At 48.9% G+C, this 27920-nt stretch overlaps 8 protein-coding genes across 8 annotated transcripts; all 8 read left to right on the top strand.

Moving 5' to 3' along the window:
* Window positions 1–1198: 1198 nt before the first annotated feature.
* Window positions 1199–1814, top strand: Aud_002250 (uncharacterized protein; the record flags this gene model as incomplete). Its single annotated transcript, XM_043296250.1, has 2 exons — window positions 1199–1377; window positions 1439–1814. The coding sequence occupies 2 exons, from the start codon at window positions 1199–1201 to the stop codon at window positions 1812–1814; spliced, it is 555 nt and encodes a 184-aa protein (XP_043152185.1).
* Window positions 1815–2821: 1007 nt separating this feature from the next.
* Window positions 2822–4315, top strand: Aud_002249 (putative nuclear envelope protein Brr6; the record flags this gene model as incomplete). Its single annotated transcript, XM_043296249.1, has 3 exons — window positions 2822–2936; window positions 2996–3903; window positions 3962–4315. The coding sequence occupies 3 exons, from the start codon at window positions 2822–2824 to the stop codon at window positions 4313–4315; spliced, it is 1377 nt and encodes a 458-aa protein (XP_043152184.1).
* Window positions 4316–5206: 891 nt separating this feature from the next.
* Aud_002248 (trehalose-6-phosphate synthase) lies at window positions 5207–6881 on the top strand (the record flags this gene model as incomplete). Its single annotated transcript, XM_043296248.1, has 5 exons — window positions 5207–5501; window positions 5569–5935; window positions 5986–6359; window positions 6430–6772; window positions 6833–6881. 5 exons carry the CDS (start codon window positions 5207–5209, stop codon window positions 6879–6881), a joined length of 1428 nt encoding a protein of 475 aa, XP_043152183.1.
* Window positions 6882–11097: 4216 nt separating this feature from the next.
* On the top strand, window positions 11098–12630 carry Aud_002247 (uncharacterized protein; the record flags this gene model as incomplete). Its single annotated transcript, XM_043296247.1, has 4 exons — window positions 11098–11377; window positions 11437–11654; window positions 11729–11969; window positions 12020–12630. The coding sequence occupies 4 exons, from the start codon at window positions 11098–11100 to the stop codon at window positions 12628–12630; spliced, it is 1350 nt and encodes a 449-aa protein (XP_043152182.1).
* Window positions 12631–15902: 3272 nt separating this feature from the next.
* On the top strand, window positions 15903–16669 carry Aud_002246 (cutinase family protein; the record flags this gene model as incomplete). Its single annotated transcript, XM_043296246.1, has 3 exons — window positions 15903–16070; window positions 16130–16347; window positions 16402–16669. The coding sequence occupies 3 exons, from the start codon at window positions 15903–15905 to the stop codon at window positions 16667–16669; spliced, it is 654 nt and encodes a 217-aa protein (XP_043152181.1).
* Window positions 16670–18065: 1396 nt separating this feature from the next.
* On the top strand, window positions 18066–20046 carry Aud_002245 (amino acid permease; the record flags this gene model as incomplete). The annotated part of the gene is made up of 8 exons (XM_043296245.1): window positions 18066–18246; window positions 18297–18408; window positions 18454–18580; window positions 18631–18788; window positions 18838–19017; window positions 19070–19164; window positions 19215–19586; window positions 19634–20046. 8 exons carry the CDS (start codon window positions 18066–18068, stop codon window positions 20044–20046), a joined length of 1638 nt encoding a protein of 545 aa, XP_043152180.1.
* A 1149-nt stretch (window positions 20047–21195) lies between these two features.
* Aud_002244 (extracellular guanyl-specific ribonuclease RntA) lies at window positions 21196–21659 on the top strand (the record flags this gene model as incomplete). Its single annotated transcript, XM_043296244.1, has 2 exons — window positions 21196–21210; window positions 21279–21659. The coding sequence occupies 2 exons, from the start codon at window positions 21196–21198 to the stop codon at window positions 21657–21659; spliced, it is 396 nt and encodes a 131-aa protein (XP_043152179.1).
* A 5292-nt stretch (window positions 21660–26951) lies between these two features.
* Aud_002243 (cell wall mannoprotein 1 family protein) lies at window positions 26952–27779 on the top strand (the record flags this gene model as incomplete). The annotated part of the gene is made up of 1 exon (XM_043296243.1): window positions 26952–27779. The coding sequence occupies one exon, from the start codon at window positions 26952–26954 to the stop codon at window positions 27777–27779; it is 828 nt and encodes a 275-aa protein (XP_043152178.1).
* Window positions 27780–27920: the final 141 nt, after the last annotated feature.

The raw sequence follows: 27920 nt of genomic DNA, 5'->3' as shown, positions 1-27920 counted from the left end.
TAGGTATCCATGCGTTAGGCAGATGATAAGCTCCAAGCTCCTCCGGATACTCCCTATCAGCGGCGTCATCGCTTGCACATGAGATGACTCAGGGTGAGGACTGGTTGGACTTCGCCTTGCATTGCTTATTATTTTTCAGCTTGTTACTCGACAGTCCTTAGTTCGGAGTAAGATCGATGCATGTTGATGTAGTACTGGGATCTCTTAGTAGTCTACGGCGCGTAACGCTACGTCAGGTTGCTTTGAGTCATCTGGACATAACGGGTGCCCTGAGGCTGTAAGGGATCGACGACGACGACATACATCCATCAGTGGCTCTGCTTTGAGCGATCAAAGTAACCTAAACCTCGGGGACCAAATTTGGTAAGGGACAATAATTATGATGATGCGTGGCCAAGAACCGTGGTTGATGATGTGGCGTTCGAAGGATTACTGAATTCTGTTGAAGTGTTACTGTAGGTACCTCGGGAGATCCTCGTGTTCCGCGATAAGGATCAGGGGGAGATGTGGAGAGAGCAATCTTAGGGAGTAGTAGACGGGAAATGAGGGAGATCGCTCATCGCGGAATAAGGACAAGAGGAGAGTTCTATTCTATAGTAGACTAGTAATGATTGTCTAGACGAGGGAACCACTGCCGAGATCATAATGATCAATCCATCAATCAGCAGAAGCTGGCATGTCGCAATCAGCAGCGCCTTATCCAGTCCTCGTGCTGCCTGCGGTGCATGCGGATGGTTGATAACAGCATAGACAATGAGCGCCCCCTCTCCCTCCAGTCCGAGGACCCTGGCGTCATCCGGCTGATTACTGTTGTTTCGTCCTGTTTTCTTGTTAAAAGGGTTCTTCTCTCTTTCAAGATTTATTGCCTAGTTTCATCCATGGAAACCATGGATGCTGGGCAGTTTGTTCCAGCTGCGGTTGCTACTTATTGATCGATGACTGGACGCCAACCCTGGTGACTCAGACAAAGACAGCCCTGTCACCAAAGCATTTACTTTTGGATCGCGCCTTGGTCCCATCCTTACTCATCAGCCTTCCGTCTCTCTTTCTTATCTTGTCGCGTTTGGCTTATAAACATTCCCAGGCAACCTTTCCCTAGTCAACGGCAGGCACTATCCGGCCTCCTCTTTCCAATAGCCATTTCACCCACGCCGCTTACCGCCCCTCATCATTGATTCTCCCCTCACCAACAACCAACATGGCATCCGAGACTGTCGTCAATAGTGATCTGCGACGGGCAGGTACCGAAGCAAAGAGACAGCATGATCTCAAGGCCAAATGGGCTTACGGTGGCCGATGTGCGCTTCCTCGGGGGAACCTGAAGGCCCCTTTACTGCCAATAACTCGTCCTGCGAAACCACTGCACCGTCATCCTCCGTGAGTTGTCCTTATAGGCAAGAATGACATAGACTCAACCGCAAGCTGACCTTGACTTCAGCGCCATCAAGCGTTGGAATCAACACAACCTCAACCAGCTCGCGCGTGATTCCAGGATTTCCCTGCACCATGATGTCCAAGAGATCCTCGACAACGGTACCTCAGATTCGTCTAGTGGTGAGGAAGTCGAGGAGCCAGTCGCAGTCGAAAGGAGCCCCGAAGTCATGATCGTTGACGAAGACGAAACCCTCAATCCATATGAGGTGTCTGGTCAGACAATTTTGTCTGATGCTGTGAACAAGGCCGTGGAGAAGTTCGAGACAAAGGAGACTGAGAAATTGGTCAAGGAATATGAGATCGTCTCACGTGAGAGCGAGATGGGAACTGGCTCTCTGGCTGACGATGATTTCGAGCTGGTAGACCATGTTCAGCTGTGACGAGTTCCCTTGTTCATTTCGTCTTCAACTTGGTTCCATATTTTGGCGTTTGATCGCGCTGCTTGACATGGTTCTGGGATTGGAGTTGGTTTAGAGCTTCTTTATTCCTCGCGAATCGCTGGTTTTGGATTCAGGATGGTATGCTTCGAACATTTTTGTGCTTGTCTCTCACTGATTTTCGTATGGAATCAGTCGATTCTACCGGTGGACCGTCCTTCTTTCGTCGTTGTTCTTCATTAGCCCTGCGTGATCATGACTCTTATCATCAGACAGAATGATTTATACCCCAATAGTACCGTATGAAATCCATCGCATTCAGATTCATATGTGATTGATACAATATAATCAAGTTGTCTTCAAATTGTCGCAGTCAGACGAGGATGTTGCTAGAAGTAAAGTTGGGCACCAATGAGTCGCGACCGATGAAATGATTTCCCTTCTGCTCGTGCGGGGCATCTATTACCATGAGAAAGGTCAAGCCAAAAAATACAATTTACTGTTACTAGTCGCTAAACAAATTATCCATGAAAATAGAAAGAAAGATGCAATAAGTCTCTGCATTATCTCTGGATCAAAGATACAATGTGACATACAGCCAGCTATTTAAATGTGGAGTATGGAGTATACATGGAGCTTCTCGCTGCTATACTGCAGCATAATGCAGCCACAGTTTAAATACCGTCACTAATACGTGAATATCAAACTAGAGCTTCATAATCCTGTATTTAGACTAAATAATATGTGATGATTCTCAGAAGTCAAGCCAAAGAATGTTGTCTCATGCAATCAAAACCACAACAATGATTGATTCCAGAGCGCGATTCTAGAAGCGGTAAGACTAACCTGTTATGGCAATACTCCACGGCCCCAAACAAAGAATGATAAAAGTCGTCGTCTGAGCGACGGGCCTGGCCAAACTATCAGCATAATTTCTAGAATTGATGTCTTCAACCGAGCGTCCCTGATCTTCAAGCCCGCATCCTCTCCTATATGCAGTAGCACTCAAGATGCAGAAACGGTCAGCAGAGAGTCCGATGGACTTTGAGTGGCAGACGAGAGCACCCGGGGACGTCACATCACCCTTCTACCAGCTCAGCATGCAACATGACAATCAGAAAAAGCGTGCGTCTTCCGCCATTACTCTAAATTACAGAAGCTTTGAATATCTAACCTGAAAATAGGCCCTCACAGTATCCTCGACTCGCCTCAGAAGAAAGAAATCCCCGCTCTGCGAGCGCCGAATTCGCAACCTTTCCTCTTCTCCCAGAATCCGTCTCTCTCATCCTCAAAGAACCCCAAGTCGCTTTTTGGACAGTCAGCATTCACGACACCGCGCAAATTCGATTTGGACTTTTCCTCCGGAGCCGAGAACATGTCGTCTCCCGAGAACGCGGACAACGAGGATACGCCCGAGCAGCTCGCGAAAGCAGGACATCGGAACTCCCTATTTGGCATGTACGGCAAGTTCGCGCCCAGTCCTGGACGCGGCGAGATTCCCAGATTGAACCATTACTCCAACGCGCTGGCGAGACGGGTACAGAAGCGACGTCGGCGGGACAAGGTGCTTGGGTTACAAGTACGGAAGGAGGAAAGCGATGATGACAGCGATCGGCCGAGCAGCAGTGAAGGGAAAGTGGCTGGCAGGAAAAACTCAAAACAAAAAGAGGGACAGGAAGGAAAGTCTACGTCGCGGTTGTCGTCGTTTTCGGAATTTTTTGCCTTGCTCGAAGCGCATCCCAACGTCCCCAGCATTCTGTCATGGTGGGCTCAGTTGGTGGTGAACTTGTCGTTGTTCTCGCTCACGGTCTACGTGGTGTTCGGGTTTGTGTCGGCCATCCGTGCTGAATTTGAGCAGGCTGCGGAGGAAGAGTCTGATACAATCCTGGCTGAGATTGCTGTTTGCACGAAGAGCTTCGTGGACAACAAGTGCGGTGGTGAAGATCGATTACCAGCTTTGGAGACGGTATGCGAAAACTGGGCACGCTGCATGAACCGGGACCCGGCCAAAGTTGGACGGGCTAAGGTGTCAGCTCATACGATGGCTGTCATCATCAACAGCTTTATTGATCCCATCAGCTGGAAGGCAATTGTACGTGGTCCACTCACTCTGTTCCCTTATTAATAATAAGCTAACCACTTATACGCAGATGTTCTTCCTTGCTACTATCTCAACTGTCACCGTTGTCAGCAACTGGTCGTTTCGCTCCTTCAGAAACCGCTTCAACCAGCATGAGTATGCACCTCCGGCACCGAATTTCTCTCGACAGCCGTCCGGCCAACACCACCCGCCAATGCCGTCGTCGCAGTATCCCTTTCAACATACTCCAGGGCTTGCCTACAGTGACCACTCTCAGGGACATATTCCAAATCTTGACAATAAGCCAGAGCTGCCCTTGATGCTTGAACATCCGCAGATGGATTTCGTGACAGAACGGAGCCGTGATCGCGAGAATCACATGCGCACCCCAAGTCCTGTCAAACGGAATCGACATTTTTCATGAGACTTCGTCTTCCTTCCCTTATTTTTCCTTCTGGTATTTATTTGTCTAACTAAACGACCTTTTTTTGGATACAGAATTGCATTAGCCGGTGGATTAGTAGCATCGATGATTATACATTCAACTCTTACGTTGCATGCTCTTTCCTTTCAATGTTCTTTTTGCTTGAGGAATACTTGAGTTTGGCGGCGCCCACTGAGAGGAAGGCGAGGTATTGCATAGTGTCAGGCTCAGGAGTTAAGTATAGGTGCTTCATGCCAAGCGAACGGACCTTTCCACCATATCATATCGTACATAATTTCTCTAATCTCCCATACCTCCACGCCTAGTGAACTACGGCAGCAACTGACCGCATAGGAGGATCACCATCTACGTGCTCATCTAACCTCCTTAGGATGATCCTAGTGTGACGCCGAACTCTGACTCTGAGTAGATAACCAACCAGGCCACATAAAATGGTCACCTCTGCCTTCAAGGGCAATTATTTCTTCTCAACTGGATAGTTTTGACTGTTACGAGGCTCATGCGGCATCGAACAAGCAACTTCGGCCCTGTAGCTAGTCGTTCGTTCCGATAACTTCCCCCTTCTGTGCGGAACTGTGTTCCGGCCACCCGAAAAGTTATAAGGTACACAAGTACCTACAGGAACTGAGATGCGGCCGAATGGCTGCATGGTCGCCTCCATTCCTGTAAGATGTTTTTTCATGCTGACGTATCGCGATCTACGTGTAACCGGCTCTATGGCAGGGGAGTATGGTTTGTACTGTTTAAAAGTACTCTCATTAGACTCGCTTCATTGCATCGCTCTTAGGAAGTAGACGTGCCTGACAATTTCTGTATCTTGACGTTATAACGACTTCTAGGAAGCAGGCAAAGGGTCAATCAGCATCAAAAATGGCGCCCAACAGTTCGCAAGAGAAACGCAACCTCATCATTGTTTCGAATCGCCTTCCTCTCTCGGTCAAACGCACGGATGGCTCATATCAGTCTAGTCTGTCTAGCGGTGGTCTGGTCACATCGCTATCTGGATTGACCAAATCCACCGAATTCCGCTGGTTCGGTTGGCCTGGTCTCGAAGTCGCGAAGAAGGAGGACCAAGAGTTAGTAGCCCAGAGTCTCGATGAGCATAATGCTGTTGCAGTCTTCCTGGATACGAACCTAGCGAATGAGCACTACAACAAGTTCTCAAGTACGTGAGCAACCTTTGGTTAAAAGCCCTTCGTTCCTTCCTAACTTACTGTTGTTGCCCCTCGCAGATTCAATCCTTTGGCCTATCCTCCATTACCAGTCAGGAGTCGTCTACGACGATGGTCCATGGCAGGCCTACAGGCGCGTCAATGAGCTGTTTGCGGATGCTGTAGCCGAGGCAGCTACAAAGGGGAGCTTGATTTGGGTCCACGACTATCATCTCATGCTCCTCCCGAAGCTTCTGCGTCAGCGGCTGAACAAAGACAAACCATGCGCCATTGGGTTCTCCTTACATACGCCGTTTCCAGCGGGGGATTTCTGGAGAGCACTACCAGTTCGAAATGATCTGCTCGAGGGGATACTGGCGAGTGACCTGATTGGATTTCACACAGACGAGTACAAGTCAAACTTTATCCAGACTTGTGCTCAGGTTTTGTAAGTGGTCTACCCGCGAAATCATAGGTTAGATTCTGATAAAAGGACAGAGGTGCTCGAACAGAAATTCCCGGCCGAATTCAGTACAAGGATCGATTAGTCGAGACGGATAAGTTTATCGTCGGAATCGATCCACAAAAATTCAAGGATACGTTGCAGAAACAAGAGGTGCAGGATCGGATTAAGCAGCTGGAGGAGAAATACAAGGGGATCACGGTCATCATTGGAGTGGACCGACTGGACTACATCAAGGGCCTTACGCAGAAACTGAAGGGATACGACTACTTCCTGGATCGTCACCCAGAGTTGAGGAATAAGGTGGTCCTGATACAGGTCGCTGTCCCGAGTCGCGAGGATGTCAAGGAATACCAGGAGTTGGAGACAGAGCTAAGTACAATGGCAGGGAAGATCAACGGGAAACATTGTATGTGCAAGTCCTATTCTATTAGTGAGCGAGTCAGTATACGGATACTAACCTACGTGATCCTCAACAGCCACTCCAGATGGAATCCCCCTCCTCTACATGCATCGCTCTGTTCCCTTCACCGAGCTTACGGCGTTATACTCCATCGCAGATGCTTGTCTTCTTACATCTACTCGTGATGGAATGAACCTCGTGTCTTTCGAATACGTTGCCTGTCAGGAACAACGGCATGGCGTCCTAGTGCTTTCTGAATTTGCGGGAGCAGCTTCCTTCATGAAAGAGGGAAGTATCAGTTTCCATCCAGCAAACACAACCGAACTGGCAGACGCTGTCTATAAAGCTGTGACGATGGGCGAGGACGAGAAGAAGAAGAAATACGAGTATCTCAGGAACTTTATTGAGACTAACACCAGGTGAGTCTGTCTCTATCTGATAAATCTAATAAGATGTACTGTCCGCTGAACAAACTTCAGTGCTCGATGGGGGGAGACGTTCATCGACAGGCTGTCCAAACACATATGAAAATGTTGATGTAGAATTGACGTAGTATAATTTGGCTGCATAACAGACAATTACTGTAAAGTACAGTTTTGTTCTACGTTTTCTACTAGAATGTACGATTCAGGCGAGAATGTATGATACACTTTAAGGTTGAATTCAAGCATCAGGGGGCAGATACTTGGATCCATGGAACTACTCCTTGCCCCCGTACTTTCCCCCGCGTATAGTTCTGTATACAGTTTTCCAAACAGAGAAAGCCTGGTCGCATTGTAGAGTAGCATCTGGAGACTACGGTGCAGGCAGCTCTCAGAACAAGTGTTACTATGAGCACTTGAGCTTGCATAAATGCAATAACTAAGTCTAACGTAGAGAACAGAGAAAGTTATACAAGCACATTGGCAAGAGGTCTCTCTCCGGACAGAGGTCAAAGTTCGGTATTCTCAGTCTGGATCTCTTTCAGACTTTACTCTGCTGTGGTATCAGTATTGTGAGCAGTTTCTGCCTAACCTGAACCATGAATCCAATGCAGGAGAAGTCATATGCCGGAGAAAATTTGACATGGATCCAGTGGATGCTCCCCCAGCCTTCTCTTGCATTCTCTGTAGCTGGCAGCCGGTTCCGCTCTTCACTGAAGTAGACAGGTGAACAAATCGAAGGCCATAGCAGGTCCACGACAAAAATTCGCGTACTTTTTGGCAAGTTTCACGTTCTCTGACGGCTAGACAGTGGATACCTCTCCCGGAAGCGCTTGATTTCTGATGGGATGACTGGGGGAGTGGCAGGTTTTGCCGGGGGAGCAGTGAATACCTTCAACTCGATGGGTCTTCAACCATGGTCAACCACCATGATTCCTTCCTGCCACCACAACTTGAGTCACAATTCGTCATTCGATTCTGCGTCCAGATCAGTCTGCAAGCGACGACAGTGAATATCTCTCGCTTAGCTAGGCGAGAGTTAGAGTGATCCTGTCTCCCTACCTCAGGTATAAATACCCCCTTCTTCCCTCTCCAACTTCTCTTCTTCCTCTCTCTCCTTCTCTTCTTCAACTTTCTCCTTCTCTCTCAGCAGTATCTTCTCATTCTTCTTCTTCCCTTTTCATCTTCCTCCTCCTTCATGCAAACCTTCGATCAAGGACATATGTCTGCTTATCTGTGTTGAACAACACTTGACTCTCTTGAGAATGATAGAAGCTAGGTCCCCCATCTCAAACGCTCTTTTCTTTTGTTTTTGCCCTTCTTCCCCTCTGCCTGAGCAGGTGGACATCCTGCTGGCTCCTCGCTTCCCTGTGGAAGTGTGCACTGATTTGTTGTGGACGAGAGTTGGAGTCACTTAAGGGAGTTGCCGAAACGATACAGTACGCTCTCCCAGGCCTCAGGGTAACCTGAGTCACCTTGTGCTCCGTACGACTCAATACGACTCTGTTTCCGATCACTGCATGCTTTCGTTGGTTGAGTACGCCCTACACCAAAAGAGTGCTGTTGACCATGCCCGGGTTACAACGTTTCGGCGCCGGCCATCTGTATCACAGTCTCTGGGGAGAGATTTCAACTGGCCCCTTGGAAGAAGAGAGCTCAGTCAAGTACTTGTTGGGGGTTTTACTCTCTTGCCTTCCATGTATCAAGGACACTTGCTTACTCGTGGCTCCCCCATCTTCTGCCCTGCCTATGCACCCCCCCCCTGTCATCATTCCCTTTAGCCCCCCTAGCAGTCGGTTCAACCCGGCTGATAGTTTTTACAAACCTTCTAGGAGCGCCCGACGAACCGAGACTCGACGAACCGAACTCAACAAAAGGAACTTGTGGGAGGAGTGAGGAAGTGAGAGGGGGGTGTTGGACTTGTCTTTTCGTTTGTTTACTCTATGTATTTTCATGTATCTGCATTGTACTTTGCAATTGAGCTTATTCAAACCCTTCCAAATTATACTACTCAGATGTAACAATGTAGGCACTTGCTTCTGTTTCCATGTGTTTCTCGTTTGTCAGTATCTTTCTGTAGCAGGTACATACATAGATGCTTCTGCTGTAGTTGACTTATTGAGGTGTTGCGTAACTATTTGTTTTGCCAGTCGTACCTACCTTCCTTCATATGTTCTATCATACTGCCCTACTTACATATGTGGCTCTCTTCTCTTCAAGCTCTTTGTGTGTAAGCCTAAGCTGATGCTTTTCGGTTGGAATACCTCTTGAGTATGAAGGCAACTGCCACCGAGCGCGTCCTCTTCATTGTTAACACAGAGACAATCCCAGGCTTAAGAAGAGTATTCTGATTTCTGTTGATTATCCATCTCTGCTAACATCTCATGGTTACTTTTAGATGTGTCTAGCTTCGCTAGTGAGGCGACACCTTACTAATTGACAATATCTCCTCGTGTGAGCTATAGGCTTGTTTATGCGTCTCCTCGAACCCTCTGCAGAAAATGAAAAGGCAACGTACACCTTTGCTCTACGCGATCAAGACCTAAATGCATATTTGTTGCGTGCTCCTGCGATATCCAGCCTTAGTTCTTGATGAACCGTACCCTAAACCACCGAGATCAAAAGACTGGTTGTGGATGAGGTTCTTGACGATTGCCAACAAGTACTAAGGGCATAAGAAAATCACGGTCGAACGAGAATTTCTTTGTTCTCCTCATTTTCGTGAATAGGCAGCTTCGTAGCATTATTTGGGCAGTATGAACTATCTCATTCTTACTGACAGACATCTGGCTTGACACAGATTTCGTCTCTTCTGTCCACGAAAAGTGTGTGTCACTCATTGAGCTCAGCTGTGTCTGGTTTCCGGATTTCTGTTCGCTCGGCTGTCTTCTCAGAAAGGTTTGTCTCCTTCATTCAAGACACTTTATAGACGATACTCCGCATGTGGCTCAAGTGACTAGGAATGAATACAATGGTCTGACGATACTGACCAGGTACATCCGCTGCATTGTGTTCAGCTACCTATGCGACTGCCCACAGCAGCTTCAGAGGAATATCCATATGGGAAGCTACGAGGACGGTAAGCTGCATATAAAATGCTTGCATTTTTCCTGATGGTTCCCGTCACTGTTTTATTGATCATGCTAACAAGCTTGAAGCGATTCACCAGGCAGAAAGCATGATCCTGACGAAAGTCTCGTGCAGATGACACAGAACAATCCATCATATAACGTAACGACGCGGGCGATCTTATCATCCCTTGTCAGTATGCACAGCCCTCCGTCGCACAAGATCATGATAAGAGTTGGGCAGCCGCTCAAGCGTGCCTCTTGGCTTGTCTCAGCTGTAGACAAGACCGTATCCCCTGCCGCTGCCCCAGTTCTTCGCGCACCCGCGGAGATTCGACAATCATGAGTTGGAGGGGTCGACCTTCGAAGGTGATGCTGAGAAGGAGAGCATCTGATTGAAATTCCAATCTCCTATGATTGCGTGTCTTAATCTTTGGTACGATTTCGTCATTGACTGGCCAGCATAATCATCATGGAATGGGATATAGAGTCGCTTAGGACACGGGGCATATTCGGTGACCGTCGGGGTACTCTGCCTAAGAGCCTGACTTGCCAAGAATGACATATTTCAGATTGTGTCTATAGCAGATATTGTTAGTCGAAAGACTCCTGACTCGCTGAGTCCCGTCTCTGCCAAGGCAGAGTATGAAGGGGTCTCATGATTGTAATAGGATGATCTTTACGGGCTGCTTGCCTATCAAAGGAAAGATCTTCGTAAGTCCCGCGCAACGATACCCTGAGAATGACTTGTCTCAGTTCATTCTGCAGAGCGTTTATTGGGGTGCACTTAGGAAAGCCAAGCTTGCCGAGCCAGGCCGTCATATTGCTAAAGGATTGGTTGTCCAATCAGCATGATTTCAAAGTAAGAAGGCGCATTATCTCATTGCAACCCAAGACTCTCCGCGTCCTTGTATTGCCATAGGGAAAATATCCTGCTAGTCATCCACATTTCATTTTGCTTTCTACGACCTTATCTGCTGAATGTGGGGTAACTGCTATCAATATGACCGTCTATGTCCGTCGGCCAAAGCTCAAACCAGTGTTTGTGAATAATATCCCTGTTAGGGACCTTCCCAAAGGCGCAATGCGTGAATACTTGGCGAAGGAGAGGTGATGATTCACCAAATGCCTTGGATTGTTTGGCAGGCGAGGAGCCAACTATAAAAGCCGGGTAGACGGCAGGATCTGTTTCTGAACTTTCGTCATTCTCAGAGCGCCAGTGCTGATACGCGGAGAGAAAAATATCTCGACAACATGAAGATCACAGCTTTCTCACTGTTGTCCCTGGCTTGTGCCACTGCGGCCTCCCGAGAGGGGGAGGCAGCCATGGACCGCCTCATGTCTGTCAAGGTCGAACAGAGAGAGAGATTCAGGGAAGAAGGTCTTTTCAATGCAAACCAGTATCCCGATCTGGGAAGCCAGAAGTGTGTCAATGGAAAAGCAGGAGAGTACTCGTGCGAGAATGTCGACCTTCTTGGCTTTCTCAGTCACCAGGCTATGGGCAGCAAGACCCGTGAGGGCAATGACATCTGGGGTATGATTCCTGATTGAGAATTGAGAATATATCCTACAGGGCTCACCAAAAATTCGTAGGATGGACTTCGCCTGATGGTCGTGAATTTGGCATCATTGGTCAAACCGATGGCACGGCTTTCGTTGAAGTGCATGCAGATGGGAGCCTCGACTACGTCGGACGGCTGCCAACTCAGACAGAGTCTAGCGTGTGGAGAGACATGAAGGTTATTGGCGACCATGTCTACATTGGATCGGAGGCCCCTGGTCACGGGCTCCAGGTGTTTGATCTGACGAAGGTGTGTTGAGTAATGCTTACCCCAACTGTCTTGTGTCTAGTACAGATAGCTGATTTTGTATGCGGCATTGCTAGCTTCTGCGCACGAGTGCTAGTAAACCTACCACGTTCTCAGTTTCCCGCGATCTCAAAGCCTGGTACAATGCTTTTGGGAGCTCTCACAATATCGTCGCTCACGCGGAGACGAACATGATCTATGCTGTTGGAACCACCAGGTCTCTTAGCTGCGCCGGAGGACTGTGGATGGTGGATGTTTCCAATCCCGCGAAGCCAACGTCGCCCGGCTGTGTGAGCCAGGATGGCTATGTGCATGACGGTAAGCCGTTGCTAGGTCTGATTGTTGCGTGCCCATGTTAACAATCACAGCACAATGTGTCATCTACAAGGGACCCGACAAGAAGTACACCGGACGCGAGATCTGCTTCAACTACAACGAGGATTCACTGACCATCGTCGACGTCACCAACAAGAAATCCCCGGTGCAAATCTCCAAGACTCCCTACGCTGGCTCTAGCTACACTCATCAGGGCTGGCTTACCGACATGGAGAACATGTCGTATCTGCTGCTTGATGATGAGCTGGATGAGATGGACAAGACCGGGGTGGCCGCCAACGGGCATACCACAACTTATATTTTCGACATCCGCAATCTTGCTAAACCCAAGCATACTGGCGTTTACCAGTCTCCCGTCAAATCGATTGACCACAACCAATACGTGCTCAATGGCCTCTCTTACATGTCCAACTACGGCAGTGGCCTGCGCATCGTGGATGTCAAATCCGTCGCGCAGGATCCCACTGGTTCGCAGTTCAAGCAGGTCGGCTTCTTTGACTGCCATCCTGCTGATGATGCCGAAGGTGGCAAGGTTGAGTTTGTTGGAAGCTGGAGCGTTTATCCTTACTTCAAGAGCGGCAACATCCTCCTGAACAGCATTGAACGGGGTGTTTTCTCTTTAAAGTACACTGGCCCGAAGTGATGACCTTTTGATTGCCTTGACGATTTGCAACATTTTCATGATTCGAAATTGTCATTAATGAGCTGACTAGAACAAATTCAATATGTCGACTGTCCATGACTCGACGCTAAATTACAAAAATTAGTCTTACCAGGGTAGGATAAACCTATGGTGAACATGCGCCACGATGATATTAGATACAACTTCGCATCACGAACCAAGTGAATGGCTTGCTATACGTGGATTGGCAATGGCTACAGTAACGCAGTCTCTTTCAAAGCAACAAGCGTTCATACAATGCTGTGCTTGAAGAAGTGCTTAGAGTCGAGGCTCTATGAGAGCGGAAGGTACTCCGTGCAAGGGGTATTCAGAAATCGAGTCTGAAGCAAACAACGAGAATTCCGATCATTGCACCATCATATGACCTTTGAAAAATCCTTCAGGGTAAATAGGAAGTAGAGACGATAGATGTCAAACTGAAGAAATGCGAAGGCACACTTATTAAGCATTGATTGATGGTCTCAGAGGTAGTGCAAGTCTGCGTTATGCTTTCTACATAATGCAGCCTGCCTACTGATATTGCTTACTGGGCCTTGTTCTTGTGTGTTCAGTTTTGCTCAAGAGAAGCTGGGGTCGAAACCGAGAACTGCTCCTATACATCAATCCTAAAATTCCAAACCCCCCGACTGAGACGCACTGCTGAAAACGGCCTGTCTGCGACCAGGACTGAACGTATATTTCGGTAAGAATTCCGTTAATCTACTTCTCTAATTTCTGATCACTTCACATCGTTTTGTCGCTATCGTTATGCATATACTGACTTCCACACTAGAGCTCGAACCAATGCCTACATACAGTCAGAACCGAAGTCACCATACGAAAGAATCAGATCATATACTTTCCAATTCCATATACCTTGACGTCTATGAGATATTCGCTTTCCGGATGGCCACGGTCAATGAAATTTGAGCCCCATCTGCTGTTTCTGTTGCTGATGATTGCACAAGGCTCATTCGGGTTGAAGAAAACAGCCACGCCTATCAAGAGTCTCGTTATGAGGGAGGCCGGAAGACAAGTCTAGCTGCGATTGCAAGCCTATTGCTACCGTGAAGGATTGGCGGCGCTCAGCCAAGTGTCTGGCAGATATAGGACGCTGGCGGAAGGCTAAGACGGTTCTTGAGCGTGGACTGAATATTGAGGGGAAGGCCGCTGAGTATGGGATGAACCGAGCGTGTTATTAGATGAGGGTTAGCAGAGCTTGCAAAAGTCAGCGTAGTGTGATGTTTGACTCACAATGAGCACTTGATGGTTGAAGTGCAGTGCGTGTCTTTCTTCTAGTCAATAACTGGATCTGCAGCTTAAGGGTTGAGCTGGTGTTATTGTCCTATCCTTTCAATTTGTACGAGATGTTTGAATTATAATTCATGAGTTCTCCTAAATTAAGGGAATCAATTGTTTATATTCTTGATCGATCCTTAAAATAGAATATCGCATCGTGCAAGAAGTTTACTCTCTAGAGGTTGATGGGATACGCTATAGGCCAGGCGCTGTAAGCCCCCGCGTACAGTCCCATTCCTGCCTGACGTAGTGGCTATAGCGATAATGTCCCTACAAGGACTTCGTCACTGGAAAGAATTTACCAGAAGTACTCCGGAGTAGCAATAATATCCCTATATGTAAAAATTTCCATACCATCTTTTCGCGTTTCATCGAAGCTTATACCTACTGGATTGTAGTTATCTTTGGAGAGAACATATCTGAATGGATCATATATTGTCTCACCTAGACGTGGGCGTCTTTGCTAGGTAGTCAGTAATTTCTCATGCAATTTATCTACCAATTCGTGCTTGATGAGTATCTAAAAAGATGAATCGTCGTGGTCCGTCCACCCAAGGGCTTCTCTTTGCAAAGGCCAAATACATTCAGCTAGGAGGGAGTAAGGGAAGATATTTATACCATGAGCAGAAGAGCACCAAAATATCTCGGACAATCCCGCTGGCAGTATAATTGTATAGACTGTACGCGATCTTCTACGGAAATAACAAGATTTCCGAGGCCAGTATCGAATCCATGTAAGTGATTGGAAAGACGGGAATGACTTGCAACAGCAAGAGTTGGACCGCAATTATACAATAACAGGATTTGCTGGGATGCAGAAGAGTGAGAAGCTTTACTGGCAATTCTCCACACTAGGTCTAAACGATTTTCAAGTCGACTACAGCAGACAGGCACTACTCTCTGTTACTGGCTGTAGATAAGATGAAACTATCCAGATTACTTAGACTGAGCTAGATAGCAGGACAAGGTACATGTCAGACCAATAGTTTCTTTTGCACATGAAGCATATCTTCCTTAATCAGTCACGTAAGGCTTTGAGTCATCGTACGTCTGACGGAGCTCGGCAGGGAATAGATATCCCTCATACTCCCTCTATACATTCTACGGATAGAATTGGATGAATCGCTCTAACTTTCCATTTCCATCCCAATAGGAAACATTTCCGAAATCCAATTCAGGGCAGAACCGTTTTGCAGAACCAGAAATAGGCCGATCTCGAATTTGAGTCAAGGTACACTTTTGAGTTGGGCCACGTTGAGACCCGCACGGAACCATGGGATGACATGGAAAGTTTCAAGTGATCCTACAACTCGTGCTCAGCACCTCGGTTCCGCAAGAGTCCCCATGTTGGAACCTGCCTCACGACTACGAGTCACGAAACTACATTGATTTGGCATTGCACGTAACTTGACTCTGACGGTGCAATGAATTTCGTTCACCCCAAGCACGATGATGCGAAAGAATCCGGCAATTCAGGCGATAGAGTTCAGCCACAGTATGGGGTAAAAGGTACCCGGTCCAATCAGGGTTACTAGTAAGCCTTGTGGATGCGTAGCAAGTATTTGAGACACGAGGTCTGGTGATCCCCCGCACTCTGTAGTGTAGTATCTAGGCCCAATCATCTGCAATAGTTTCGACGTGTGTCAGCGAAGTTTTCCCGAAACACTGCATTCCTAAGACTTGCTGACAAGCTTAGCTCGAGCCCAAACACGAGACTCCTGTAATCCACGGTTCGTTCCTTGACTATCTGAGATGCCTCGGGTCGGCAGTTGATGAAGACAAGACTTCTGAATATACATCCTTCGGGAGTTTATCCGAATGAAGAGATATAAAGCGCGTGCTACTCATGGTGTTGAGCGCAATACCAGCAGCATCTTCTTCTGCCAGGCCATCGAGACTGCCTCCAGTCAATTTAGGCATTCCAGATCAACCCCTAGCCTGACTTCCTCGCCGACATGTCTCTGCGCTCAGTCTTCGTAGCTGCCTTGGCCACCTTAGCACTGGCGGCACCTGCCCCCCAGATTCAGGCTCGCCAAAGCATGACCTCTAACGAGCTCGAGAGCGGCCCTTGTCGTGATGTGACTTTCATCTTTGCTCGAGGGTCTGTCGAGCAGGGCAACATGGTATGTCTCTCACCCAGCCGTTCACTAATGTGAGTACGCGGCAGAGTTGACTATATTAGGGATCCATCGTGGGACCTGGAGTCTGCAGCTCTCTGAAAAACGATCTCGGCTCCGACAAAGTCGCCTGTCAGGGCGTGGGAGGCGCATATACCGCCCATTTAGCCCCCAACTTCCTTTCTCAGAACACGGATCAGGCATCCATCGATGCAGCCACAGATATGTTCGACTTGGCCAACACCAAGTGCCCGAATACGAAGATTGTGGCGGGTGGATACAGGTATATCCTCTGCGTCTGAAACGGTGAAGACCCGCCGCTAACCTAATTCAACAGCCAAGGTTCTGCCGTCATAGATAACTCGATTCAGGCGCTTGACAGTGGTCTGAAAGCTAAGGTCAAGGGAGTGGTCCTTTTTGGCTTCACTCGTAATGTGGTCGACAAAGGACAAATCCCGGGTTACCCCAAGGACCAGACCAAGATCTATTGCGCTGTTGGCGACCTGGTTTGTGATAATACACTGATTATCACCCCGGCTCACTTGAGCTATGGAGAGGACGCAGCTGATGCTGCCAAATTTCTTGCTTCGAAGGTCCAGGGTTGAGTATGGATCATGACGGCAATGTCAACTGACTGAGAAAGAATATTTGGAAGAGCTGGCCTATCCATAATTATTTTCGATGTATCTATGAAAACAAATTTAGGAACTTCTTGTTTAATTCACGGATGATGCAGTTATTTGAGTGTAAATTATTTTTGGCCATGCGATGTTAATCCCAGCAAGACCTATGGAGCCATGTGACAGAATGCCATCTCGACCATCGGACGTGGATCCTGGCTCAATCTCTTTGCACACATCTTCGCTAAGTTTGGAGGAATCATACATATGCTTGCATCGCTAATAGTCCTCGTATCGAGCAACTGACAAAATCCTAAACACCAAATCCTTTATCTTTCCGAGACACGACGCTTTTGCTCCCTACCTCGCTTTAGCCTTCATCCATACTTCCCAGAGTGAAGTTGGCCTCAACTAGACACTGGCTCATCTCAAGACGCCACAGCGCATGCAGACAACGCAAGCGTAAATGATTCCTACACCTAGTAACTTGACTGAAAAAGCCTTTGACTCTTACGTTAATGAAGCTTGAGAAAGTTGATGTGGCTGACTTTGAAGGCTAGGAGTCAAGGAATCTAATGAATGAATACATGTGTAATAATTGTTCTCGCATGTTTTACCAACCGAGACTTATATCGTCCACGGGATGTTGCACAGTCAGCCGACAGCACGCATAACCCGCCATATTGATCGTCTAAGCGTTCGTTTTCTCATGATGCAGGGCACCTACGATGTTTGCGCTACGTATATGCGGTATCGCAAAGATGTTCGAGCCGAGTCAACTATACCGTGCTTCTCCACAAAAAGGTGAAGCTATGGCGCAATACATCATGATAATGGCGATTAGAGAAGGATCTTGGCTACTCGTATAGCGGCCAAGATTGCTCTTGAAGGCGCTGTTTTCAGTTCCGCTTCTTGGCTTTCCGAGAAGCTGATCAGGGGAAACTTGAGCGTGTAACAAGGGTACGAATCTTCAGTCAGGCTGATTTCCACTGGCGCACCAAATGAAGATACTGTGCAATTCGAATGAACAAAGTTGTATTCCTCCATCACTCCCAGAAGTTCTGACTTCTATCAGAATATTGCAACCGAATGACGGCGGGGTTGGACATGTCGATAACATGGTGGGGGCGACGATCTGGGTGATAACGCTCCGCTACGAAAATATCACGACATCACCGACAAATGAGCGTGGTTTGTCCCTGCCAATGACGACGGATGTAACCCACGTGCTTCTTGACTGAATCTGAGATTTCAGCTTAATAGTGCAGGGAGGCAGTCAAATCGTGTCTACAAAATCTCGCTGTCCCTATTTCGTCGCTCTGTCCGCGAGCCAATTCTATCAGCAAAACCAGGAAGTCCGAGAGATTGCAGGCGGTAGCCAATGGCAGTGAAATCGACCAAGGATGAGGTCACTTTTGGAACAGAAAGTCAGGTTTGGGACGAGGAGGGCAGTCGATCTCGTTTCGCGGCGACCCATGCGGGAGAAGGCCCAGATGATGTGTTGGCAGCGCCATTGAAGCGACATCTGCGGTCGAGACATTTGCAGATGATCGCTATCGGAGGTATGTCTCGCTCTAATGCGCAAGCGAATGCGCTCCTAACGTCAAGCCAGGAATCATTGGACCCGGCTTGCTGGTGGGTTCGGGCAATGCCCTCAGCAAGGGAGGTCCAGCTGGCGTGTTGATCAGCTTTTCTCTGGTTGGTATCATAGTTTTCTTCGTCATGTAAGTTCTAGCCGAGTCTCTGAATAACCATGGCTGATGAGCTAGGCAATCCTTGGGCGAAATGGCTACACTCATTCCGGTAACTGGCTCCTTCACCGAGTATGCGCAGCGTTTCATAGATGATTCTCTTGCTTTTGGGTTAGGATGGGCTTACTGGTATCTATGGGTGACGGTAGGCCGAACTTGCTCTTCTACTGTGACAGTCAGACCTGACTACTTTAGGTCCTTGCCAATGAATACAATGCCATCTCGCTTGTTATAGGATACTGGACTGATGCAGTACCTCAATGGGGTTGGATACTCATATTTTGGTTCCTATTTTTGGGTCTGTCTAATCTCGGCGTTTTGGCCTATGGCGAGATGGAATTTTGGCTGTCATTGTATGCTTCCTGCGGATCTCCCTACGTGCATTGGATTGACTATTACCAGAATCAAAATACTGGCCCTCATTGCGTTCTTTATACTGGCGATTTGCATCAGTACAGGGGGGGTAGGGCCTCAGCCAATTGGATTCAAGTACTGGCATGATCCAGGGCCTTTTGCGGACTCTATCAACGGCGTTGCTCGAACTTTTGTCGTTGCTGGAACGTTATATGCGGGTACAGAGATGTAAGTCACACGGTTGAATTACAGACGCGAAGTACCAGTGTTGATGGCGTAGGGTTGGCGTTACTGCAGGGGAATCGGCAAATCCACGCAAAGCCGTCCCGACAGCCATCCGCCAGGTGTTTTGGCGGATTCTGATTTTCTATATCGGTGAGAAAATGTCATCAACTAACTTAGTCTCGGTCTACTGACTGCTATAGGAACGATGTTCTTCATCGGAATACTGCTTCCGTACAATGACAAGCGACTGCTGGGCTCAAGCTCCAACGCAGCAAGCTCTCCCTTGACAATCGCATTGACGGATGCTGGTATTTTGCCTGCAGCTCATCTGATCAACGCGCTCATTGTGATCAGCGTCATATCTGCAGGAAACGGTTCCCTCTACGTAGCGTCTCGGACTTTGCTCTTCATGGCTCGTAATGACAAAGCACCTCGATTCATCGGACGCACCAATAGAGCAGGGGTACCCTGGGTTGCGTTGATATTCTCCAACCTCTTTTCCTGTATTGTGTTCCTGACACAGTCTTCGGGGGCTGGAAAGATCTACTCGGCCTTGATCACTTTGTCCGGTGGTGAGTTGACTCCTCATCCTCGGTTCTTGTCTTTTAACGAGTGACAGTGGCGACATTCATCGTCTGGGCCGTAATCGGAATCTGCCATATTCGCTTCCGTCAAGCCTTAGTCGTGCAGGGAGAAGATCCTGCGAATCTGCCCTTTAAGGCATGGCTGTATCCGTGGGGCACATACTTCGCCGTCGCACTGAATATCTTCTTAGTGTTCTTCCAAGGATACACGGCGTTCTTAAATCCCTTCAGCGCGGACGATTTTGTGATCAACTATATATTGCTTCCTGTGTTTGCCATGTTTGTTTTGGGCTATAAATTCTGGCACAAGACTAGGTTGGTGAAGCTGGAAGAGATGGATATCTGGACAGGGAGGAGGGAGTCGCCAGACGGAGAGCAGGCGGATGAACCGCAGGTCAAGAAGCATAAGTCATGGTGGCCTCGAGTATTGGCCGTTGTCGTTGGCTGAGGAATCGATATAGAGTACCTCAGAATTAACCGATAGCTGTTAGATCAATTCAACGTGCTCAGGTAACTCAGGTTTATTCAGTTACTGCTTGATACTTTGGATAGACCTCGGCTCCTGCTATCGTACACGTCAGCTATCGGCCTGTAAACCTGAATTAACAGGACGAAGTTATTCCACCAACAACCGACCGTATACGAGCCGAAGTCGCAGATATCTATGCATGATTCAGAGTAGAAAGCTGGGCTCCAAGGCGGGTTACAAATTAACGTCCTTGATAAACGGGAGCGGTCCACGTTAGGATGCGGGCCGCGATGGCGGATTTCCGTCGGAGATTCCAGTGGAAAACTTTCTCTGATTTTTAGATTCCAAGACGATCATGGTCGTCGTGGGGAAGTGCATGGCTGAGAATGATTCTCTTAATGGGTTCATCGAACCCGTCCGTAGGAAGAGACGAAATCCGCTTCGACCTGGATCCATTCTGGTATATGAGGACCTGAATTGACGGGTGGAGGATCCCTGCAAAGAACACTCAAGGCCATCAGATCAACATCGTGATATCCGGAATGCCAAGTGATTGGACAATCCTTGTCGAGTTATTCTGCAGACCATCGACTAGCGTCTCGGATAAGCACCGACTGATAACCTCCTCACATCGAATCAGACCGCGCTCTGGGCCAACGGGATTACAGCGAGGGGTTCTCCTTTCTATCTCCCGATGCTTTGGCCGCCATTCACTTCATCACGGGATGTGGACTATCCAACCACAGACACTGAGCAATCTACGATTCGCTCGACAGGGAGACTGGACTGTTTCGAATTTGCGGCCAAGCGGCGTCGTCGTCCAGATATGATCTGCATTCTGACGGGATCGGCATCACCTCTGCCGTATCGGTCATTCAGTGTTCTTGCGGAGAGCACCGAAATGTAACCCCGGGTGGTGGTTAATCGTATCGACTATCGCGATACACGGCTGGCTTGATGCTGTACAGTCTATAAAGTCGGGGAATCCGAGCGACCAACGACGTCTGGACGACCAGGAAACGAGAATATTTAAGCCTGATATTCCCACTGGATCTCAAAGTTTCGTACCAAGTAACATAGCTCTGATCAGACCCTCTGAAGATCCTCCACATTTCCCTGTCGATCAATATGTTGTACAACAAGGTAGGTCGCCGATACACCCCTACACCTCGACCCAGATAAGCGTTCCACCATCCTAACAGACCAACTAGCTCATCACCGTCGCAGCCCTGCTGCTCGCTCCTGTCCTGGCCGCCCCTACTGAAATCGACACCCGTGCCTGCGCCTACACCTGTGGCAGCCACTGCTACAGCGCGAGCGCCGTGAGCGCCGCTCAGGATGCCGGTTATCAGCTCTACTCCTCGGACGAGACCGTCGGCAGCAACAACTACCCCCACAAGTACAACAACTACGAGGGCTTCGACTTCCCTGTCTCCAGCCCCTACTATGAGTGGCCTATCCTGAGCTCCGGAAAGATCTACAGCGGAGGTTCGCCTGGTGCGGACCGCGTTGTCTTCAACAGCAATGATCAGCTGGCTGGTGTTATTACACATACCGGGGCCAGTGGAAACAACTTTGTCGCTTGCACTTGAGCTAGGATTCAGACGGCTGCTGGCTGTAGACGATCGATTGTTTGTGTCCGTCTGTCTACGTTCAGCGAACTGCTCCTAAAATCAATTCAATGATGATTTATACCCGTGGTTCAGTCCATATCCTTACTTATTGGGTAGTTTTGGAGTTGAACAAGTCTTCTGAGAAGGTCATATATGATAAAGATGATTCCCTTGACGGATGTATATCCTCCCAGCCCTTATGCTCTGAAAATCCCGGATAATCTGCTGGACCTGTTTCTTCTGCCTTGAGACTTTAGACATAGCTTCAACGAGGAGATATCTCCAATGTGTCTTTCAGCTAGATATATATGCACAGACCTACACTTCTTGTGGACCGTTTTCTTTTTACTTTAGTTGTCTACTGCGTATATGTATAAAGTAGATTTTGCAAGAAACGTTCTGCGTCGAACGGAACCGTGAAGGTATATATCGCATCCTCGGAACATTGATGCAAGGAGCACAACTAAGCAAGTGGATATGCCTACCGCGAGGGCTCTTTCTCATCTGCCCATGGAGCTGAGCGATTCGTCCCAGTCGGCCAATGATCGATGAAAATTATCCTGCTCGAGTGAGAATTGCTATCAAGACTACTTGCCTTATCAACTGCTTGGTTGCTTATCTACGTGCTGACCCTTCGCCCCACATCGCTCGTGCTTATCATAGCATCTCTTTCGCGCTGGCGAATATGAGCTGCAGCCCACAATCGAGCTATATTATGTCTATTCAAGCGACATGGAATTATACCATAAATAATGAGCTTGGTAAGTTTCTAGGATATCAGGTCCATCATCTCGTAGCAGGTGAAGTACAGTCGACCCCAATGGGCAAGCCGGTATGACAATGGAGTCTGTGTAGGAAGTTCTACAGAGACATCAGGCAATTTTCAGTAAGGTGAGATTGTTACACGATGCAGGGCTAACGAACAACGTGATCGACAGGTCTCCCTTCCTTCTGCTCTGAAGTAGAAAATTTGCCTACGGGTGTCTAATCGCTGGCCTGAGTGACCCTAACGGGTCACAACTTCGACTTGGATCAAATAACCTCCTTCATGGAGAATATCATCCGTCCAATGACTCCTAATGCGAGAGTACTACAGCGCCCAGCATCCTTCAGGCGCGAAAGCGACTGGATCAGACGCTGGGAGTGGCTCGCGCGTCGGAGCGAAATACATGCTTGATGGATCCTTGCATTGCGCTGTTTTCTGGCAATAAACAGGCATGAGCCAAGGGTCACATGAACGCGAAGCAAAAGGTGCCATAGTTGCATGGGAGGAAGGATCTGAGATGATCTCCCTTTCGACGTTCCTGGATTGTATCCAGTGGAACCTACGAACCACGGGGGTCCAACCGTCTGCATGATTCAGCGAGAATACGAATCATATTCAATCACAGAGGAGCGAAAGGCTCTGGGACCCAGCGGTCTAGCATAGACCCCACGGACAACAGGATGACGGACAAGGATGAGAGCGTATCCTGCCTGGAATCCGTCGTTTTGATCGAAGTCAACAACCCATGGGAAGGACCAAGCAGCATCCAGGCCAAATAAAAACAATGAATCGAACCGGAACGAATGGGCTCGAGGGTGAACGGCGCCATTGCACTCTCGAGTCTATCACGATCGGAGGCTCATGGACTCTTTCAAGGAGCGCGCGGTGTCCAAACTGAAAGATACATCGCCGTATTAGTTCCCTCTAAACAGTTCGTCGAGGTCAAGAGAAGGAGGGGAGCGCGAAATTTGCAAGAGAGAACTATGAGATGCCAGACCCCCTTTGACAAGCACTCAAACAATGGAAGAATATACTGCGTCGCATTCGCCCATGTGCGATGGAGGAGAATTCCAAGGCTGCATGAGCCTCGTGATGCTGCTGCCTCTAACATCGACCACACACCTGAGCTGAATTTGAACCACCGATTCCGGAGCTTTCTACCTGACAGCGCGTCAAGTTCCAAGGTACAGAAACCCAATTCACAGAATGGGAGGTTGAAGCCGTGCTATTGACGGCTAGTATCCATTGACTGCTGTAAGCGTCTTCCTCTTGCTCCTGTGGGTTGGGGGACTTGTTTATCGACTATCAGATTCTGCGAAACAGAGGTAAACACTTGGCAGGAGCTTGAGCATGGGGGAGTCCATGCACCACCGACCCTAAGGCAGGGTCGATAACCAGCAGCTATCAGAACATACCAAATGAGTGGCCATTTCTGTCTGCGAGACAAGGAAACCGTCGTCGAGCGATATCCTGTCGGATCACATCGGGGCTGTTGCCATTGCGGTAATCAGATTGCTAGCCGCCAATCTGGCTTGTTGCTGCACTACACTGGCACTGTGTAGTGGAGAAGATAATACCCTGTCAAGACAAGCCATGTCTGTTTCAGGCTATTGAGAATTTGTGAAGGTTTCCGCTTGGAGTTTCAAGTCTCAGACACATTCCTTTCTAAGGGAACACATCGTCTTGCGCAGTCACAAATTGGAAGACAGATATTCCCCACGTGGGAGAAGACGATGGTATAGGGAAGCAACGTAAGTGAATTCCAAGCACGATTGGGAATTTTCTTGTGGCTGTTTGAGCTCAAAGACGATCAAACTCCCGTCTTCCTGCTCTAATTTTGCGACACAGGGCGGGCGGCCACGATCAGGCTTTGTGTGATCGACAGAATCCTGTTTCGAGCGATGTATCAGTTAAGATCAGTGATTCCTGAGCCCGCTCATGCCGGAGTATGAGACACTACCTGATTTTGAGCATCTCGCAATGTTGCAACAACATAACGCTTTCTGAGATCAGACGTGCATTCAACAGCGGTAAAGGATCTTTAGGCCACGCATTGTCACTACATTAAGGCCCGTCCATAAAGTTCAGACGATCACATGTCCTCTATATACTAACATGACGCGATTTGACGACAACTTTCCTTCCTTCCTGCCATCAGCTCTACTCGGACAGGGTATATTAAGGGGCGACAAATGACGATCTTGGTACGAGAAAGAACGAACAGACCAAAAGGAGCGCTAAGCATTCAACTCTGTCAATGCCGCAAGGTAACCGTTTTAGTACCTAGGCTGACTCACAGAAACGGAGGAGGCTGGTCTAGCGGATGTTGGCGTCTGACCAACGCAGGCCCCCAGAAACCCTATGCCAGAACTTGGAATTAAAATGCGTATTTTCGCCACCATCCTGCCCGTGCTCTATGTTCTGACTCGTCGTTGCATCAGTTGCCCTGGCTAAGAGTTGGGCCTAACGGCCGCCACCCCTGCTCCTGGCAGGTCTTGGAGCCCAATCAATCAATTTGCAATTTGGGGCCAGGACAGACCATGTCCTATTGGGAAAGCTGTGCGAATGTCTCGGTGACTGAGCGGAGCAATAAGGACAGCAGTCATATGGAGAATTTACAAAGTGTCAAGATTCCAGACTTCAGAACGTCATGTATCTAGGCGTTTAGGAGACATAAGTCGAAGGTTCGAGAATAGGCGTCAATCTTCAATAGGGAAATCCAACTCTTCGAGCCCAGTCCTTCGTGCCACCAAACCCGGATTTACTGCAAGTCAGCCGAACTATTGACAGATGGCTTGGTATTTTGGACTAAGCTCAGTAGTCTCAGTGAACGCTGAGACTGTGCACGGCTCCTGCAGCTTGAAGTCCGATCCTGAACCCACTCTGCTGTAGTCTGTAGTCCAAGCTGGAGCCACCGCGGAGTTGAGGCCAGTATTGGTCAGGTCTTACTATTGACACTTATTTACTACCATGTACCTGTGCGAATGCAGATCACCAATCACCACCAAGGAATGACAGCAGTCTGCCAGGTACTGAATCCAACGCAATACATTATGGAGTAGTAAACAGTTACAACCTTACAAGTCAGCAGTAGCTCAGAAGGGCGCACGCAAATTTGTCTTCCCAGGGCCCCTGGTTGGTACACTTGGCGGATCCGAACTTCCGCCACTTTCGCAAGCTTACAGCCAGATGAGGGTCCAAGGCTCCACGCCCAGGCACGAGGAACCGAGGTGGATTTCCGAGGGGAAATACGGGGTAACACGATTGTCTCGAGAATGAAGGAGAGCGTGTAACTCGATCTCGTTTTCAGGTAGGATCGAAATCGGAGATCATACGCATTGATAAAGAATTAGACCAAGATGCAGATCCAAACCGATGCATTTGTTGTCTGGGGAGAGGATGGGGAAAGAAATCACTTGCATTATTATTAGGCAATCTGAACCAACATCACACCACCTTCTAAGGCATTTTACGGATAGAATTGAGTAATTTCCGGATCCTTGTCTCTGCTCGATAGTTTGCATCAAGTGACTAAAAAATTGGTCTTCGCCACTGAAAGCGCGAGAAAGATCATCCAACCGAATCATGGAAAGGGCCAGTCAGAGTGGGCTGCGGGGTAACATTCTCCATGTCTCACTCTCCTCCTTCCATCCAGTCATCCACACCGGCACTAAACAACATCGCTTACGACGAACCCGAGTTCCGATAGAGGAGCAAATGAGGATCCGGGGGCGGGACCGGGGTTATGAGGTGATAAGCAGTCCTTACTGTTTATCACTTAGTGCCCAGGGACTAGCCCATTAGTGCAGCGACTCTACCAATCTCGAACGCGAAACAGATCAATGTTGCAGCGCTAACATGGTAGCTACGGAGGATTGTCCTATTCGGGTGTGACCGTATGGTGGTTCCTTAGGTATCCATGGATATTGACTGGAGCAAAGGTCTGCTTTTCCAGCCCTCCCTAGCCATCGAGTAGCAACCCAGGCTGAGGATCAACAGGCCATGATCTGACTGTCGACTGGAATCAAACAGAGTCCAGACCGACGATCTTGCCCCATCCCTCCAAACAATGATTAATCCCTCGTTGCGCTTCCCCAGACCCCGGCCACTCATTCGTGATTGGCAACGAGAGGCTCGAAAGTACCTCCTGTAGCATTAGAGTCCAGTCAATTCGTCGCCATCATCTAAGAATAGTCATCCATGGCTAGAATCCGGGAAGCTGCCCCTGATCCGACTTTCCTCGGTCCCAAGTTCAAGTCCGTAGTTTACTTTCCCCCGTGCATGTGAGGTTTAATCTTAAATCCCTGTACCAGGCCCTATATATACAACCTCCCAAGTCACTGCTCGATCCCTTCTTCCTCTTGTCTCTCAGATCCCAAAGAAAATCAGATCCAGTCTTTCGCTTGCTCGGTCGATCCCATTCGTTTGGCTCACTCGATTCTGTCCACCTATACACTACATTTTTTTTTAGATACAACTAATCTATAATACCACCCTTGGTCAAGATGCGTTTCTCTGCCCTCCTCGTCACTCTCGGCCTCACCGGTGCCCTGGCCACGCCCACTCTGGTCTCTCGTCAGGGCGGTGCCGTCGGTGTCATCTCCGACATCCAGGCCCAGACCTCTGCTCTGGCCTCCGCCGTCTCCTCCTACAGCGGTGGTGACCCCTCGGCCGTCAAGTCCGCCTCTGAGAAGCTCGTCAGCACCATCAACACCGGTGTCGACACCGTCAAGAGCGGCCCTGCCCTCAGCACCGCCGATGCTCTGGCCCTGACCTCGCCCGTCCAGGACTTGACCAAGCAGGTCCAGGGCGTCGTCAACGACCTCATCTCCAAGAAGGACAAGTTCGTCGCTGCCGGCGCCGGTGGCACCGTCTACCAGGACCTCCAGTCTCAGTACACCGCCGCCGACAACCTGGCCAAGGCCATCTCCGCCAAGGTCCCCGAGTCCCTCTCTGACATCGCCGCTCAGCTCTCCGCTGGCATCACCGCCGCCATCCAGAAGGGTATCGACTCCTACAAGGACGCCGCTAGCTCCACCGGCTCTTCTTCCTCCGCTTCTGCCTCTGCCACTGAGACCAAGACTGCCACTGCTACTGAGACCAAGACCGCCACCGGCACCGCCACCAAGACGGCCACTTCCACCGCCGTCATCCCCACCGGCACCGCCTCTGGCAGCGCCTCTGCTAGCCACTCCGGCAGCGCTACCCCCACCAAGAGCGGCCCTGCCTCCACCAGCACCAACCTCCTCGCCACTGGCGCTGCCAGCAAGGAGCACTTCAGCTACACTCTCGGCGGTGCCGTCGTCGCTGCCGCCATTGCCGTCGCTTTCTAAGCGTCCCATTTCTGACCTTGACTGTTGACTCTTGTCAAGCACAAGTCGGACGACGGACGGGCGGAGAGCAAAGCAATGATGCGATGGAAACGTTGATGATGATCATTCACGAGGCAAGACCAGGGTTCCAACGATCGGTTC

The sequence above is a fragment of the Aspergillus udagawae genome (genome assembly GCF_001078395.1).
Source record: "Aspergillus udagawae IFM 46973 DNA, scaffold_11, whole genome shotgun sequence".
NCBI classification, from domain to species: Eukaryota; Fungi; Ascomycota; class Eurotiomycetes; order Eurotiales; family Aspergillaceae; genus Aspergillus; species Aspergillus udagawae.
The sequence above is the reverse complement of the archived record's forward strand: the minus strand, read 5'-3'. Positions and strand labels throughout refer to the sequence as shown.